At 38.6% G+C, this 18,770-nt stretch overlaps 1 protein-coding gene across 1 annotated transcript in view; it reads right to left on the reverse strand.

Annotated features, from left to right (window-relative positions):
• Positions 1-18,337, reverse strand: part of stk11 (serine/threonine kinase 11) — a 33,472-nt gene extending 15,135 nt beyond the window's left edge. Inside the window, exons 1-3 of the mRNA XM_017697189.2 lie at positions 18,181-18,337; positions 15,300-16,358; positions 2,214-2,297 (exon numbers count right to left, since the gene is read on the reverse strand). Of these exons, the coding sequence (XP_017552678.1) occupies positions 2,214-2,297; positions 15,300-15,583 (368 nt within the window). The 5' untranslated portion in view covers positions 15,584-16,358; positions 18,181-18,337. The remainder of the gene's footprint in view (positions 1-2,213; positions 2,298-15,299; positions 16,359-18,180) is intronic.
• Between the last annotated feature and the right edge of the window lie 433 nt (positions 18,338-18,770).

The raw sequence follows: 18,770 nt of genomic DNA on the forward strand, positions 1-18,770 counted from the left end.
AATAATTAAGAAGTTTCATGATAAGCAGGGGTAACAGTTCCTAACGCTAGGCTTTCCAGGTAATAAACCAAGGGGCAGTGTGGACCTTCCTAAGAGGCCTAAAGCAGGGTTTGGTTACACTGCTATATGATTTCTGGTAGCAGTGTAACCAAGCAGTTTAACAGTAACACAAGCAAACAGTTCAATTCTAAGGGATATATGTTCACTCTCCACTCCATACATGGACATGGAGCTGAAACCATTTTGATGTCATTGTTTATCTGATGTCACATAAACCACTACATTTACATATTCACACACACCTGCAAATTCATGTTGAAGTTGTAGTGTTTCAGCCTACACTGCTTTTTAAATGAGGTACAATACAGGAAAGCCAATCAGAAGAGAGACAGTGTACATAAGGCAAAATAACTGTCAGGGACAAAGACAGGCTAGAAAACGGCCATGTAAAAATGAATTAGACCATTTGTTAGAACATAACTATAAGCAAATGTTATAATGGACCTCTGGGCAGGTGGGGTAATTAACAAATAAAAAACAAATGTAAGGTAAAGACTCTAAATTAGAGCCCAGTCCCTATGACTATAACATTAAAAAAGGTTTTACGTAAATGGCCACTTCATTTACCTATTCTACAACTGTAATTATGGTCTGTCTGAGGCAAGCTCTTAGTCCTTCATTGTGCACACCATGTTCTAATCTCATCTGAGATTGAACGTCCTATCAGCTATTCACTTTGCTGGTACAACATACTCTCAAATTAAACTGACTGCATAATAAAAAGCTGTCATAATATGGTCCCTTTCTTTAAACCACTCTACAGTGTATGCCTCTCTTTTAACATGTCAATCAATCTGCATCCCAACATTATCCAATTTCCTCTTACATTAGGAAAAGCATGTTTTTACACTTCTCTTTATACCTTACTGGTTCTTTCAACATCAGATACAGCCAGAAGAAAAGCACGGATCCTCTGTTGTAACTCCCCACTTATTATTCTCAGCCATAAGTTATTCTATATTGTTTTCTCTGCATTTAAAGGGAGATTATAATAATTCAGTGGTTGAGATACAAGTAATTGAGAGTGGCTTGATGTAAATTGGTTCACTGTAAAGAAACTTACTGAGTCAGATTCTTTTACAGAGGAGGTGATGGGAACCAGTGTCATAATGGCTACAACTAAAATTTAGCCATTTCATTTACTATCCAAAATGCCCAGTGAACGCTGATAAAAGTAAATTAGTGGTAAATCCAAACAAATAAGTTCTCTTTGGGCCCTTCATGCACCTCTCTGCCATGAATGTACTTGTTTTAAATATTCATGAGGCCAAAACTCTCCTAAAAAATGTTTTAGGCATCACATGGAATATTTATAACAATTTCATGTGATAACTTTGTTAGGGAACTTTTAAAGGCATTAAACACTTCTAACATCTGCTTCATATCACTGAACAATTCTGACCAAGTTTCCAGGACGGTGCATTTCACATCACATTTTACGCTGACTCTTAATTATACTTCAATTAAACTTTGAAAAAGGATGGAATTTCCCTTTAAATAATCAACTACCATCAACTACAATTACAACTGCTTCCCAATTCAGTGTGAATTTCACAGATCTCATTAAGCCATCAGTCTCATGCACAACAAATTATCAGGAAACACCCCACTCATTTTTGATCGATGTATTAATAAATTGTAACATTATGCTCCAACACACTACTCTCACAAATTTCACAATAAATATGACAGTAAGTAAACATTTTGGCAGCCCCTCAGTAGCAGCAATAAACCTGTCACATTTGTGCGTAACTGCTTTTCTCAGCAACTATTGTGATGCATGGGCAGCTGCGTGATGACACTCACTGAGAAGCGAGGAAAGAGGCTGAATTTTGAAAAGAAATGTGTTTTCTTGCAGAAAGAAATTTTATATATAAAACATTCTAGAAGCATTCTTACAGGATGACCAAGATTCTCTGTGAATACAGACTGAAGGAATAGACACCAAGAGTGTGTGTGAGAAAATAGCAATGAGATCACATTTGCGTCAGAGAGAGAGAGAAAGAGAGAGAGAGAGAGAGAGAGAGAGAGAGAGAGAGAGAAAGAGAGAGAGAGAGAGAGAGAGAGAGAGAGAGAGAGAGAGAGAGAGAGAGAGAGAGAGAGAGAGAGAGAGAGAGAGAGAGAGAGAATGAGAATAAGAGAATAAAGGATATATTTTCTGCTTCTCTTCATTGTACAACACATCCACCAACTGGATCACATTTTTATGCTGTAGTCTTCGTAGCAGCTGAATCTCCCTGAGGAAAAAACACAACACGAAAATTAAAACGCTGCATTAATCAAGCCTACAACTAGAGCATAAAAATCACGGACTAGTTCTTCATACATAGATTAAAAGGAACATGACCGTGTGTTTTAAACTAATCTTTCTATTGCATGGTTTGCTAATGAGAGAGTACCATATACTGAGTGATAGAACTGAAAACTAGTTTACTTGAATCACACTTGTATAATATATATGTGGCAATTGCTGAAGTATCATTGTAGTATAAAACTGGCCTGAATAATTTGAAACCTCAGGCATTACATCATTGTTTTCTACATTTAATATACTACTACTAAAGACAAAAGCCTTTAATAAGACAGCTATTCTTACCTCCATTAATTTTAATTAATAATTTTTAACAGTGCAAATAATAGTTTGAGTTTTAAAGTTATGGAAAGAAGTCAACAACACAATACAGCAAAAAGGGATATTCCATGTATCAGTCACCAATATATTGTTTGCCACTAAGTGGAAAATGCAATTGTTATTATTTTAAGTCTGATACTGTGGCGGGAATTTCCTTTCTTCTAGGCTCCACAGCGGCCACAGCTGGCTGTTTAGAGGTTCCCTGTAACAGCCGCCATTGGTACGTAGTTTAACTTAGTAGTGAGTTCCGACAGAAAAACTTGTCACCAAACTATATTTTAGCTGGTTAAAGAGTTTTTAAATCAATATATTTCAATTTTGTTTTTTGTATATAATCACACACACACACTTTTTTTAATTAAAGTGGCTCTTTTTAGATATAAAGACAGACAATAGGTTTTATGCTGACCTAGACAGCAGCGATGATGGAGAGGTAAGTACAATATGTGAATATTTTCAATTTTTACTTGCCAACATGTTTTCATAATTATTTTAGCTGTTTTACTCAACGCAAAGCCAAGTTCATGCTCCATCACAAATGAAATAAGTGAACTCTAGATTAATACAGACAGCATTTCCTATATTATATGAATCAGATAAACACATTATCAAGGTATTCAGGCTTGTCGCAGATATGCTATGAGAGCGACTGAGGATGCACCAAGCTTCACTCTGCATGTCAAGTAAAGCCAAATAAATGAACTTGGTGGCCCATTTCTTTTGCGTAAACATATTACCGCTTTCAAAACACAAGGTGATGTATGAAGAGTTCCTCTAGTGCACGGTCTTTAGCTTTAAAAAAAAAAAAAAAAATCAAGTGGGATCACTTTAAATGATCAGATAAGATAAATAAATGCTCAGTCCAATACGAGCCTGGTGTAACTGAGGCACAGCAAGTTCGTTGAATGTTCTCAAATATGTATAGTGATACTCATCTGCCTACAAACATTCTAATTAAACAGTTTCACAGCAGCAAAAACAACACATCTGGATATTGCAACAAATAAGTTTTCACTGCTGTTTCAGGGAAGAGTAGCTTTCACACATTGTTAACACAGCACGGAAGCTGCTCTGCAACTATCCCACCAACAATAACTAGGCTTCAGTAATAAGGTATACATTTTTTTAAATTGCTAATATTTCTAATGTACGTCACATTTCTATTTCATGTCTAAACAGCCAAATAAACACATTGTACCCATTTATATTTTAGAGGGGCTCACTGATTGGTGGTGCTGATAGAAAGGGTAAATCAGAGCAAGGACAAACATAAAAAGGACTCTTAAGAGCTACAAACACCACAGAGTACATTAAATTTCAGCTTTCACTTAAATACCCATCGCTCAACAGGCTCTCTCTCAAACCAACACCATTCACTTCACTTTTGCTCTTGCAGACATCTGTTCCAGAGACCTGTACTGTGTGTGGTACTGTTTGGGTCTACAGATGGCTACAGATCCAAAGGTTTAAATTAAACCTTTCTGACCCTTCTACGACAGCTACTCAATTTCACTGCTTCAGATTTGAATCACTGTGATCTAAATTTGTGTCAGCGATTTACTCAGTAAGAATCAAACGTGTGTTGAGTAGTGCCGTTATGCCAGCTAAGCTAACATTGACCAGCTGCTCTTGTTAAAAGCACTCTTTGCCATTAAGCAACCGTTAGACAGATGATTTGACATTTATTCAATGATGGCTTGAAAACGCCCTGTTTACTTATTTGGTGACCATGAAAGCTAACTTTTGGATTATACTGAATCTTCAAATAACACAGGACAAGACAGAACCAAAGCAACATAAATGTTTCACTTATGACACTTATGCCAACCAGTTGAGTCAGTTTGGTGTGATAACTGACTGCACAATACACAGGCAGGTAGAGATGAGGTTCAGTACTCCTAAACCTAAAGAGAAGTCTAGTACTTTTCTTAGTCTAAACCTAAATAAAAGTACTCTGTCCAGAGAAGTTCCATTTGTTACGTTCTCTTAATGCTCCTATGTCCAGAAAAGCAGCCCAGAGTGTTTTTAATATATAACTATTTAATTAATTTCTCAAGAGTTTTCATTTAATTACTTCATGAGGTAGAATGTCAAAGCCCACAGCAAGCAGATGGACCTGGTGCAATTAAAAGCATTTATGAAACATCCCTCTTGGTCCATGAACACATTTTTAGCTGATGATTGAGACTGTGGTGAAATAAATGTGAGTGCAGATGTGTGCACGCGAGTGAATGAAAAGGCCACATTTGGAGCAGGACTGCAAGAATGTCAAGTCTCATTTCAATGCAAACCTGTTCAAACCGTACTCTGTTCCCCTCAGGTTTTGCCCACAGCCACAACAAGGCTTTCTTGTCCTGTTTAGCAAGAGTGCAGCACAGCATCTGCACTAAGAGATTTCAGTTAAGGCTGCAAAACATATTATCCAATAATTACTGCAGGTTTGAGAAACTTAACTTCAAGTTCTAGAAATTACTAAGCAACCTGGCCAATGACAAATGTTCTCCAAGGCATTCTCAGACATTGATGCAGAACAATCAAAATTTGACATAGAGTTTGAAAGCCATCATTTTAAAAAATTATAACTTCTGAAAGTGAGATTCATCGCCACAGGTTGTGGATAATACCTTACTATATAGCACAGGGCTTAACACAGCCAGTTTAATTATGCCTGGATTATGATCGGGACAGTCTGAGTTTGTTGCATCTTCCACAGCCATTTTAATTGTTGCAGCCAGAAGGACTGAATTAATAAGACAACTGAACCAGAACTAAACACATTTCACACTCCGTGTACATTCAGTGATTTGAAGGAAGTTGTGATAGGTTCAAGACATGGCAGATTTCACATTTACACAAATGCACAGTGAGGCACCTTGTGGTGGAAGAACTGCCTAAAAAGTTCCACATCTTCCAGCAGAAGGCACTACCATTCTGCCATGTTCTCAGAGCTTTTAGGTCCATTTTATTGAAAACAAAAGTCAGAAGAATGACACCAAGAGCAAACCACCAATGTTCCCTATGGCTTTATATCCTTCAAAAAGCAAGGTATTTGTTTTGTTCCAACATGTTCACCATAACGTCTGGTTGCTACTAGGACTGTTCTATCTAGTTGGTTCTGAGAATATTAGCATTTGAGAAATCTACCGCTAGTAACGAGTTTAGAAAGGCAAAATACTGGACATTAACAACCCACGCACTGCTTTCAAAATCAAAGACCAAGACTACAAAGCTTGTGTCTTCTAAAATATAAAATATGTAACAAACATGCATTAAGCTCAGTTTTAAACATTAAGAGAAGAATTTTAAAATGTGCATTGGTTAGGCAGTTTGCATGATGATTATGCCTAAATTGAGTGAGTTTAACTGAGTAATTGTGAAAGTACTCTAGCTACACAGCCAATGTCTTCAAAAACCATTACAAACCTTCATATTCAATAAAACAAAGCTCACAAGCACTGAGAACATTTCTACATTAAACCCAAAGATCATACTGTGTCTGAACACTTAGGCTCTCTTAAGATCAGTTTATGTTTTGTTAGTGTTTCTTAACAATGCCTTGTAACCAAACAGGTGACATCACACAAACAGCAAAAACAGTTACAAGGCATCCAGTCAATAATAATACAGAAAATGACACGAACGTATTCAGTAGCGATGTATTTTAGTTTTTATATTTTAGGTTTTGCAGTAGCACAGAAAGCTCTAGTAAATAGTGAATATGGCGAGGGAGAACAAACATCACAGTTGCAACATCTGACAAAAGACTGTTGAAAGACTGGTGCGTCCAAACCATATGGCCTGTTTTCTTACTGCGCAAGTCACACACGTCTACATCGACTCTAAGGTTTAATATTCAATTTACCTTAGCGTAACATGGGTGAATAACAGCAACCAAGATGGTACAGACTAATAATTTAGTGAATGGACAACACCGACACAGACCAGGTTTTCGGGGTGAGATTTAACGCTGTGTCCCAATTTGTTCCTGTGATTTTATGCACACTGCTATACTACCAGTAACCCATTTAAATTGGTTCAACATTTATTTTTCTCAAACTATAAATCTTCTTCTTACAATTGTATTCTTTCATGTATGACTCTAAAAAGCTGTATAACACTTTACTAGATTCTGTTCAAAGGGAAACGAGGGTTATAAAGCACAGCCACTTCAGTTATTAGTAGGTGTAACCAGGACAGCTTTGTCACTGTTAAATGACAAAACATTCAGCCCATATATGAATCATCTGCACATGAAGTATTTGAGTACATCACTGGTTCAAAGCTTTAGACACATCAGAATCCTTGTACCTTTGTCAGAAGCTCTCTATGCTCTCAAAGTCTACAAAGCAGAATAACTAAATGAGTTACACACAAAGACAGCCAATATACAGGCAATTAGTTTATTCTGCCCCATGAATCTGCAACACTGATAACAGACAAAATGAGTCCAATCTTGTATTTTTACAGTTTGTGTTGACTATAGTCAAAAAAAAAAAAGCTACCCATTGTTGTTTTCAATGTACAGAATGGGAATACTGGCCTGTGTAAAAGTCCACCCTTCACTTATTTAATGTCTAGTAAAATTACTCATTTTTCAGGAGATATTTCTGAAGAGACTCTTGCTTAATTTCTGAAAAAATCCCCAGGTGTGTCTGTCCATCCTGCCACTGTGAGATGACTCAAGTCAATGCTACTTCTAAGAATGACTTTGGAGGTGTGGAAAAATATCCCTGCAGATTTCTTTGAGAGACTGAAAGCAAGTCTCCTAAAATCTGGGAGCTGTATAAAATGCGACGTATTCAATTGTTTTTGTTGGCTTCTGTGTAATTTTCTCTTAAATATATGCCATTTGTTTTTTCCCCTGACAGAGAAAAATGAAAAATTTGCACTTTATGGCTGTTGTGATCAGAAATAAATTAATGAAGAGTGGTCTCTGCCTTTTGCACAGTACCACATATCACAAGATGAAGACAAATTCATTTATGCTTTTGAAAATGAAGTCAGTCAAAGGTTACATAAGCTAAAACTTTATCTTCACTATACAGGCCATCTATATGGCCCTGCCCATAAATGTAAACCATTTAGCACGTTATTAAAACAATTTTATAGCACTCTTACAGAGTGTCGTCCAATAACTAGTTTATTCTGTAGGTTCATTAATTCTTTGCTAAGACTATAGAGGGAGATACACAAAGTAAGTAATAACAGTAACACAGTGTTGCAGTGGACAGATTTCACACTTTTTGCCTTTTAAAATGAGTTCAGAATGTAAACCACATATGAAGTGGAGTAAATCCAAGGGAGAATTAGACTGTAATTGCTAATGTTAGCTGACACATTTCCTTTAGACCATGAGTCCAGGGGCCTACGGGACAGTTTGCCTGCATAGATGTTTGACTTGGTTCGCCAGAAAGTTGCCCAACATCCCACTCTCAGAGTAATTTAAGCAACAAAATATTTTGTAACATTACACAATAAAGTGTGGGAGGGCAAAAAACTAACACAGATGTAACAACAAGCTAAAAGAGCAGAATAGGTAATACACACAGACTACTAGAATGAAGAATCTCTTTCCACAGAATTTAACATGCAAAAACCAAGTTAATGGCTAGCTAGCTGTTTTGTCTTTCTGGCCTTCAGCCCACTGCAAAGACTGTCCCCTGGCCCCCTAGACAAAACTCCAGGCAATGAAATGCACATACCAACATATTGTGCATCTCTCTACAAAAGCACCATCTGAATGAGGGAGCCAGATTAGGTATTAATGCTTTATGAGACAACATAACATATTTTATGAAAAAGTTAAGCTGCAGTCCTGCAGAAAGACTATATATGATCTGATCCAGAGAGAACACAGCAGGTTGTAGGGGAGACTAGGGAGGGTTGTAACATGGGGTAAGTGGAAATACTCCCAGTTTCACCATTAAAAACACACACAAAATAAAAATCTACCAATGTGCTGACTCACCAGGTAAATGTGCATTGAATCACACAATGTAATGTAGCTAGACCAAACAAAGAACAGGCCCACTTATATTTCTTACAAATAAACCCACTCAAGTAAGGTAAACTTTACCACTCAACAAAAAAAATACTTTGTCTTGCGGAACTTGTAAAACAAAATTTGGGTATCTTAAATAAAAAAAATTAAAATGTATATTACAAAACAACAACCAAGCTATACAGGCTACGATTGTACATGCCCTATAACACATACATCCAAAAGACAGACACTCAAGCATCTAATGTGAAGAAGAGATGAAGAATACTTCTGTAGCTTTATTCACAGTTCACACCACAGACAGAATGGAGGCCAAAAATAGCCATAAAGACAAGGGTGTTGGTGTGTACACACACACACACACCAGGAATGTTGCACATCTATCAGTGAGTTCTGTCTGTCTCTATCACTGATAATCTAGCAGAGACAGAAAGAAGCAGCTCAGTCGACTGTGACAGCCAGCTGGGTCTACTTGTTTAATCACTAGACCTCAGTTCATCTCATGTAGTCAATACTTTTTAATGCAGCATATTAATACACACTTGCAAGTGCTTAAATATAGAGCTGGGTAATGATCACTTTTCAAAGTTGTTGACAGGTCTTCTAATTACATACCCCAGAAAAATGCTATTAACTTTCCCACACAGTACAGTGCAAAAGTCAGAAACCACCCTTCACTTCTTATATCCAGTCCAATGGTGTAAAAAAGGCAAAAGAAGCTACAATACACACTGCACTGAAGAATCAAACTAAACTATTACTGAAGTATATCCAGTTTTATTGAGCAGTGCAGGAAAGAATAAAATTCTCAACCCTTTCAGGGTACAAAGGTTGCCACTGGAGTTGGTACCTTCAGCAGTATGTGTGCAGTACAAGTGCAGCTAATGACTATTTTCATAATTGATTAGTTGCTCTATCATGACTGATTATTCGATTAATTTGGAAACAAACCTGCTGACAGTCTGGCAATAATGTTTCATTCAGCTAATATGAAGATTAACCCTGCTTTATAGAAAAGAAGAAAACACCTACCCTATATTTTTATTTTCTCTTTTTGAAATGTGCAGAAACAATGAAGGATCAACACATCCAACTCCAAGATTACAAAAACCAGGCTTTTCTCTTCTAATGATGCACAAAAAAAATAAACGAAAAATCTTCGGATGATCAGATTCTTCCGCTAGGGGAAGGATTCCAAATCACAACCAACATCAGAAAATGTTAATTTGCACAAATATGCACTTTCCCCTGAGGAAAGTGAACCTTTAAAACTAATTTAAAAGTACACAATTGGAGCTGTCCCCTTTGAAGGTACATTTACATTGTTTGTACCTTGGAGTAGTAATATTTATCCAGAGGGCACCATTTTTTCTGACAGTAGTCTACTGACCTCGATCGTGTTGGTCAAGGCCAGAGGCTCCAGCCCCCCTCAAAATTCCTCAGACATGACTATGGGAACAGGAGTGGCGTTACGCAATGCCAGTTCCTCTCCAACGTGTGAGTGTGTGTGTGTTTGTCTGCCAGTCAGGGCACGCTACCTCTGGGAAGCAGGAATGCTAATTGGTGCTATGAATGAGGACCCTACTACGGCATCCCAGCAGAACCCATATAAGGCCAAGGGAAGGGCACATACTTCTCTTCGTTTCTTTCTCTCAGAATCCGTCTGTTTCACGCCCTCTGAAAAAATTCAAAGTTACAATCCTTTTCAAATACATCTTTGTGTTGATATTCTCATTTGCATTAATAAGAGTTACTTAACGCACATTTAATGCGTACTTAAAAAAATAAAACTTAATAAAAACATGTTTTTGTTTATTTTTGGAACTGTTCTTTTAAAATAATCTCACATATTCAGCAAACAAACATCACTGCATTTAACTGTCAGATCCAAGATACCACATATAATGTGTATAAAACACGTATGCACACGCGCACACACACATACACTTTCTAAGCCACTTATCCTCCTGCCTCACAAGGGAACCTGAAGCCTACTTCAGTCACTGAGAGGAAGGCAGGACAGGCCGAAAGTAAACTGAAGATACAAAGACACATTCATTCAAAGAGTGTTACCAAAATAAACTAATGGACAACACTATTTTAATCAATTAGAATGTTATAAAATGGCATACTGCACATTAATGATAACAATTAAACAAAACTGCAACAGCCAAAATAAACAAATACTCCAATGTTCGAATTATGTTGCTATTCGTCCCCTAATTTAGTATTCATCAGGTTCACCTTCCGGTCACAACTGAGACGACAGCAGAATTCTAGAACACTCTTCTAAAATCCTGACAATTCAGGGACTGAGGCTTATTTTTCACTTTAAACAAAACTTTTCATAAAACCAGTGGAAAATGGGAATTACTTAGTGATGGATGTGACATTAAGTAGTAGGGGGTGATATACTGGTTTATCTGGTATACCAGTTGAAATTCTTCAGGTATTCGTTTCGTCATTACTGTTACGCGAGAAATTTTCCCATTTCACCTTAAATGGTGCAGTAGTTACTTTTTGGCACATCAGGCACCATTTAAGGTAAAACAAAAATAATTCAAGCAAGAAGCTGGCAAAAAAAGACTTCAGCTTGGCACTGTTACTGCTGTGCTCAGAGAAGCTGCTGCTTAATGCACACTTGGCTTTTTCTTGTCAGGGTTAGAAAGCAATACTGATGTTTGTCTATATAGTATATTGTCTATATAGTACAAGGTACTTTAACTCAAAAAGAAAAAGAGCACTAAAATGAAAAAAGCTGAACTGTATTTAGTTTACCGCCTACAACTCAATAATGACTGACTAGCATAGCCGTAGCCCTGCTTTGCAAAGCTTCGTGAAGTTCACCTCCAACAACGCCATAAAGAAAAACTAGTCCTTGCTCTACAAAATTAAGAGTCTAACAAAAGCAGAGCATACGTGGGGTTGCTAAGAACTACATCAGTGTTTCTCAGGCCTGGTGCTATAGGCCAACTGCCCTGCACTTTTTAGTGCTTTTCCCCATTTTAACACACCCACTTTAACTCGATAATGGGCTGTTAATGAGCGGAATCGTTGGATCAGGTGTGTTGACAGCATGGAAAACACTAAAAAGTGCAGGGCAGTGGGCCTTCAGGACCAGGCTTGAGAAATAGTGGACTAAATTAACCTAAATCAGCATTAGGACCTGTCAGAAAACAATCCATCAGTTTTCACAAGTCAGTCAAATACCAGGTGTTTACTGACGCCACAATATTTTAGAATTAAATATGGTTCTTATTGAAAGTGAAAGGACATCCGAATATGGCAGTGTTAATCTACAACAATAGATACACGTACATTTACACACAAATATACACACAGCCACACTTCCTCCTACAATGACATTCAGGTGAAGAAGCTTAGCCTTAGTCACTTCTTCAGCTGCCACAGGACTGAGAAACGAAGACAGAGACAGCAGTTTAGTCAGTCTCTCTAATACATAAACAGCCATAAATTCATACAAATGCAGCAAAAAAGCTGAAATAACTTGCCTAGTCGTCAATCCTGAATGAGATTTGTGTGCCTGTCAAAGTTATTTCACTTGTGATGGAATTGAACTTCACACTGGAAATGAACTCGACTCCACTCAGTACATCAAATAAAGTGATCACAAAACACATCACTAAACAAAAAATTTTAAAAGATTTAAGCAAAAATCCAGTCAGCCTCATCTGCCTTCTTATCTGACTTATTACGTTACAGCACAATTAGCATATCGCTAAAATAAAAAAAAAAAAAAAAAATATATATATATATATATAAATATATATAATTCTTTTTAAGGATAGTATTGAGAGCATGTATTTGAATATGCCAACAAGTATTCAAGGTTTTTACAAAGCTGTAAAAGAAAAAAAATAAGTAAAATCAGCTTCTCTTCAACATTCTAGTATTTAAGAACCACCAGGGGTTCAAATTGCTTTACTCCAACAAAGAAACATAGAAACACAGCTGTTGCTATGTAAAGGTTAATGTACACCAGACACAAAGTGCCACAGCTAAACACTAACAGCAATCAGTGAGCTGCCTGTATCTTGGCAACATATTGCTGCTTTCTAAGTGCATCTCAGATATGAATCCGTTGTACATATTGTCATAACAGCCTTCTAAGTCACTGACTTATGAGACAGCATGGGCAGTAAGGTATTAAGGTAGCTGCTTTCAGTTCGGGACACAGCCACACTGTGTGCAAGTCACTTTGAGACTATAACATTGCAACTTCATAAACTTTCTAGACTACTGTTATTTAAAAATGTGGACAATCCCAACAGGAATGTAGGAATGTCTTCACTATGGTACATTATTCTCTACTGTAAAATTATGTTTATGCACATCGCTACTGAGGAACTAGTGAGCCTTAACAGAGCACCGGCAGATCTTTACTCAGTATGATCAGATGATAAGACTTGGATCGGTGCATCCCTAGTTCTGAGCACCAACCAAACACAAAACAGTTCAAACTATCTCCCAGACGTCCTTGAGCATTTCCCCGACTGAAAGACGATACAGATAAACAGACAAAATGTACACAAGTATGAGCAAGGGAGGATTTCTGATGTAGGGCCAAACCCGCAAAGCTATATAAAGAGGCACCCTGAGGCTCCACACTGCTGCGTTTTAATTAAGCTGCATGATGTGATTAAAAATCAAACAGCTCCTCTGGAAAGAAGAAGGGACAAAGTGACATCACAAACCCCGAGAAATAAAACACATCAGAATGCACAGAAAGTAAATCACTAGTTTTTAGTGCAAATAAATCTTATGAAATACGGCTTCACAATATATTGGGCCCTCTAACATGAACATCCTGAGCAAACATAGAGGAGTTTGAGTGTTTTAATGAATCATGATGTTCATATGATCCAAAAAATGTAAATAACTGATTGTTATCCATGTTAAATTAAGGAGTAATTGATGGATTTTGAAAATTTTGCCATGAGTACAGATGGTAGGTATCAGGCTGATATCAGGGGAAGTCCTGAAGGAAGGAAGGAAGGAAGGAAGGAAGGAAGGAAGGAAGGAAGGAAGGAAGGAAGGAAGGAAGGAAGGAAGGAAGGAAGGAAGGAAGGAAGGAAGGAAGGAAGGAAGAAAGAAAATAAGCCAATGCCAACAATCCTGTAAAACATCTATCCTGAAATACTACACTCTCATTTTCTGTAATGCCATGTTGTAAGATATGCATTTCTTTTTCTGGGGGAGTAGTCTATTTGAGGAAATAGATCAGTTTGGTATGAGCTGATATGCAAGGTTTCAATATTGGTATCAGAAAATAAAAAGTGGCATCATGCCATATCTAAGGTATATATGTTAATCTATCAATATAAATGTATTATGGACATCATGCAAACCCAGTAAAGGAAAATCTCTGGCATATATTAGCTGTGGCAGCGTGAGACACAAAAAAAAGAAGTGGAAAAAGATCATTCCGTAGCCAAGCTTTGTACAAACAGTCTGAAAACAAAGGAGCATTTTATGTTGTGCTGGACAGCTACATTAAATCACTGCTACTGCACTGCTATAAGAAATAAAAGTTGAAAAGAAAGGCGTTTGCCCCAGCTCAAAGCCCAATGTATCTATTGCCATCAAGTAACTGCTAAACGCTTTTTTGAACATTTCATTAGCTTTTACAGGAAAACGCTCATTTAGACAGCGAACTACCATAAAGGAATGGTAGCATAATATTGCTCCAGCCTTATGGGCCTTTAGAAATTGAACACAGAGCTTGAAAACCGCATTTACTGAGATTTGAAAGGCATTAAAGCTACTAAACAGTGAATGAAATGGCAGCTCCAGTGTGATCCAGTGACATGTTTTGGTGCAGCTAACAGAATGAACCGGTCGCTGCTTCAACTTTCTAGTTCACCCTCTTATCCCATGATGGACAGTACAATTGGCCTGTTGGAATTGTGGTGCTGAAAATGTAGATTTTATTTTTTATTATTTATTTTTATTAATTTTTTTTTATTTAATAAAGATAAAGCGCAGTCATCAGGAAGCCGACTGCAGTAACATGAGCCAGAGAGAGAAAGCAAAAAGGAAAAGGGAAAAATACTGACAGAATGATGAGAGAGAGAAAGACAGAAAAAACAAAGTGCTGCAGAAAGCAAAAAGAAAAAAAAGGAATGGATGCAGTGACAGAAAGGAGGAGAAAGAGAGAAAAAAGTCTGACAGGGGGTAGAAAGAAAAAAAAAGTTAGCATGAAAGAAATAATGATAGGAAAAAGGGAAAGAGACTGACAACTGGCAAAGAGACAGAAGAGAAAATGGGGGTGGAAAAAAAAAGTGAGAGAGAGCAAGAGCGAGAGCAAGAGAGAGCGAGAGAGAGAGAGAGAGAGCGCGAGAGAGAGAGAGAGCGAGAGAGAGAGCGAGAGAGAGAGAGCGAGAGAGAGAGAGCGAGAGAGAGAGAGCGAGAGAGCGCGAGAGAGAGCGCGAGAGAGAGCGCGAGAGAGAGCGCGAGAGAGAGCGCGAGAGAGAGCGCGAGAGAGAGAGCGAGAGAGAGAGCGAGAGAGAGAGCGAGAGAGAGAGCGAGAGAGAGAGCGAGAGAGAAAGCGAGAGAGAAAGCGAGAGAGAAAGCGAGAGAACTCACTTTTTCACATTGGCCTCTCCGTTAGGGATCCTCCTCAGCTTCTTCTTCTTGAGGATCTTCACCGCTCTCCTGCACAGAGTCTCTGAGTCCAGCATCTCCTTCACCTTGCCATATGAGCCCTCACCCAGCAGGTCTCCCATCAGGTACTTCCCAATCAGCTTGGCACGCTTGCGCCGTGGCTGGTAAATCACCTCGGTGGAGTCGATGCGGTGGATGAAAGTGTCCATGCCCATAAGCTCATTCTCGGTCAGGTAGTCCAGATGCTGAAGCTCACCGACGCTCATCTTCTTTCCTGACCCCCTGCTCCTGTCGCACTCTCTCTCACTCACTTGCTCTCCCACAGTTCACTCTGGTGCAACTCAACCACTGGTGGTCGCCAGTTGCTAACGTGGGGTGCAGTTCGTCTCCAGGAGCTCAGTTCTGATTGGGAGGAGAAGAAGAACCCACTAGATCGGCATCAGAGATGATTCATGCCTGACCAAGGGCGACGGTGGCACTGCTTTCAAACAGGCTCAGATACAGAGGGACTGTAAACATGAGTGGCAGTAGTGCCGAGGGGGGGAGGGAGGGTGCAGCAGAGTTTCCACTGGGAGAGGAGCCAGGGAGGTCCAGTGCAAAAAAATAAAAGACAGTGGAAAAAGAGAAAAAGAAAAGAAAACCCAAACGACAGCACTGCTATACTCAGTACTGGCCTTTTGTGTTCAAAAGACGCTGTCCAATCGCAAGCAGGCTCGTATTAGCCTACATTTGGTATGACTGGACCCTTATTCATCTCTGACAACATATCCAGTGCAAAGCAAAACAGTTTTCGAGTTAAGAATCCGGCCTTGGGTCTGCAGCCTTTCCTTTTTGCACAACGTGACGTTCTCTATAGCGTCGGGTACACCGAGTAGAGACACATCTTCACAGTATGATGACAGCAATACTGTACAATAGGTCCAGCACAAGGGGAGCGAGTACTTCTTTGGTATAGTTTTGCTGCGCCTTCAGGGTGACCACTTATTTCTCATTTACCATAGCAAACCCCAACCAGCGTTAATCCTAGAACATCTAAGAGACCTGCAAACAGGGGAAACAGAACAATTAGAGTGTACAAACACTAAACTTTGGTGATCAACATGACATTTATCAACATTATCATGATCAATTATGTCACAATGTGCTTTTCTGAGCATATTATGGACATTATCAGTGCTTTTATAACACTCGCTGGATGAGTCATTAGAAAAAGCATACTTAGGCCAGGTTAACTGGATTCAGTGCAAGGCAGTATATGAAAGCTTAATAATTTATTGTATTATTGTATTATATGGAAACAAGATTGGAATCAACCAAGATTGGAATCGGCCAATACATTACTGTTATTTTGGCCAATCTGTGGCGCAATTTTATGACAAACATAAATGTGCTGTATTTAAATTATTGCTACTATGCTTTTACACTAATACAAAACTGTCCACAATTATATATGACACACTGCATTAAAAAGCTAGGTGCTCTTTACTTTCAGTGCAGCACTTTGATTCACGTTATTTACATAGGAAACATTTTTATTTTATCAATCTGCAAAAAACAAACAAATAAACAAAAAAAAAAACATGTTAATTTAGTCCAAAACAATGACCACCATTACAATAATACTGATCTAGGACCAGCTTAAGTTTTAATTTAACACTGAATGAAATTCTATAACCTGACCATGGTCTTAGTCCAAAACGCTTGATAAATGTGGGCTAGTATGAGCTTTGGGTTAAAAAGTAAGCTAACAAAAATCGGCCAAAACCTGGCTGTAACGAAACCGGGTTCGGCCATAAAATAATCCTGATCAGTACATCTCTACTGCAGAGTTTCTGATAGCGATGTTTACATCTTTAAATGTGGCACTGTTGGTTCTCTTTCGCCTGTTTATCAAAACCAAATATCGTGATGCACATCATGTAATTAACATGAAACTGACTTATTGTTGTAATATTATATTTGACATGTCGCCCACCCCCAGCTTTAAACTCTCTACGACAACGACACTTTATGACTGAGTTAGCTAAATACACATCAACTGCGCTGAAGCGAAAACTTAACAGGTAAATAAAAGTCAGCAAGAGGTGTGTCAGCTCGTTGTAAACACATTTAGCTACTTGGCTCATATTTTCACATCAGCTGAACCAGGAGTTATCTTGTGATTACACGCACTTTAAGAGACTGATTTAGAAAGCCGACTTATTTAATAATACGTAAGGCATTTATTCTCAGGAAAATGTTTCAAATAAAGGCTAGCTAGCTAGTTATACGTAGCAAACTTGACTTTAATGTGTTTGACAAGCTAAATTAGCAGGCAAGCTAATCTGAATGTCGCGCAGAAATGTGATTTACATTAGGTTGTTGCTACGTCTATAAGCATAACGATTCTGTTTGTTTAGCCTCCTTCATGGTTATTTCACAGTAGCTTGCAAGCAACTACACAATAAAAGCGATGTACGACAGGACATCAGAGGTAAAGGTTACTCAGCTAATCCTTTACAGTTAAACTCACGGGGCAAAGCGGCTAGCTAACCGCTAAAGTCCTGAGTTCTTGGCCGCATAGCGGCGGACGAACATGAACGGACTTATCTGACCCGGACAATACAGCTCCAAAATAATTCAGCCGAATTACACATACGGTGTGTTTGTTTGCTTTCTGTATGGCTGAAATGAACACGAGAGTTTTAAATAATCCGTGAACAGCCAGGCCAATCGGAATGACCAGTCAGTGAGGCTAACCGGCCAACTGTTAGCCAGTTAGCGTCACTATAAGTGAATTGAGCTGAGCTATGCTAAGCTAACCACCAGTCAACAGTCAGCGCATCCAAGTGTCCTCACGACAAATGTAACGCACACGCCTTACCTCGTCATGGTGATATTAGTACGCCTAGAACACACACGACTCCAAATTCAGCCTTTTAGTGTTATCACTGCAGTCAAACGTGAATTGCTCTGCTCCGGGTTTTATTGATGCAGCTGCTTCAAGGCTGTCGCCATCTTGTTTACCTCCCCCCTCTCTCACTCTCTCCCCGCGCTAAATGCCAGCCTCTCTCCAACGTCAGTGTGCTAACATTACTCACTTTTACACTTGCCCTGCATGTTCTGGACATTTTTCTCTTTTCGATTACAAGAGCAGATCTGGACGGTTTTTCGTGTAGAGAAGCTGGTTCCCACCAGCAGAAGAGAAAATAGTCGCCAGAGATTTTGTGCTTCTCTGTGTCCCCTGGCAGCGGTATATCAAAATTCCGACTTACTTTCTCCCACTGCTGTCTTATTATGTTTTACTATATAACGACTTAAAAGGGAATGCCACCATTTTTTCAAAATTTCCCAATAATTTACTCCTTGTGATGTAAACAGAGTCATCCAGAGTGTTTTGATGTAAAACGGTTAATGGCAGAGAAACTTGCAGCCTCTGATTTCTCCATAGTGGTGGTGATAGGAACCAGGGTT

Source organism: Pygocentrus nattereri, chromosome 19, assembly GCF_015220715.1.
Source record: "Pygocentrus nattereri isolate fPygNat1 chromosome 19, fPygNat1.pri, whole genome shotgun sequence".
NCBI lineage: Eukaryota > Metazoa > Chordata > Actinopteri > Characiformes > Serrasalmidae > Pygocentrus > Pygocentrus nattereri.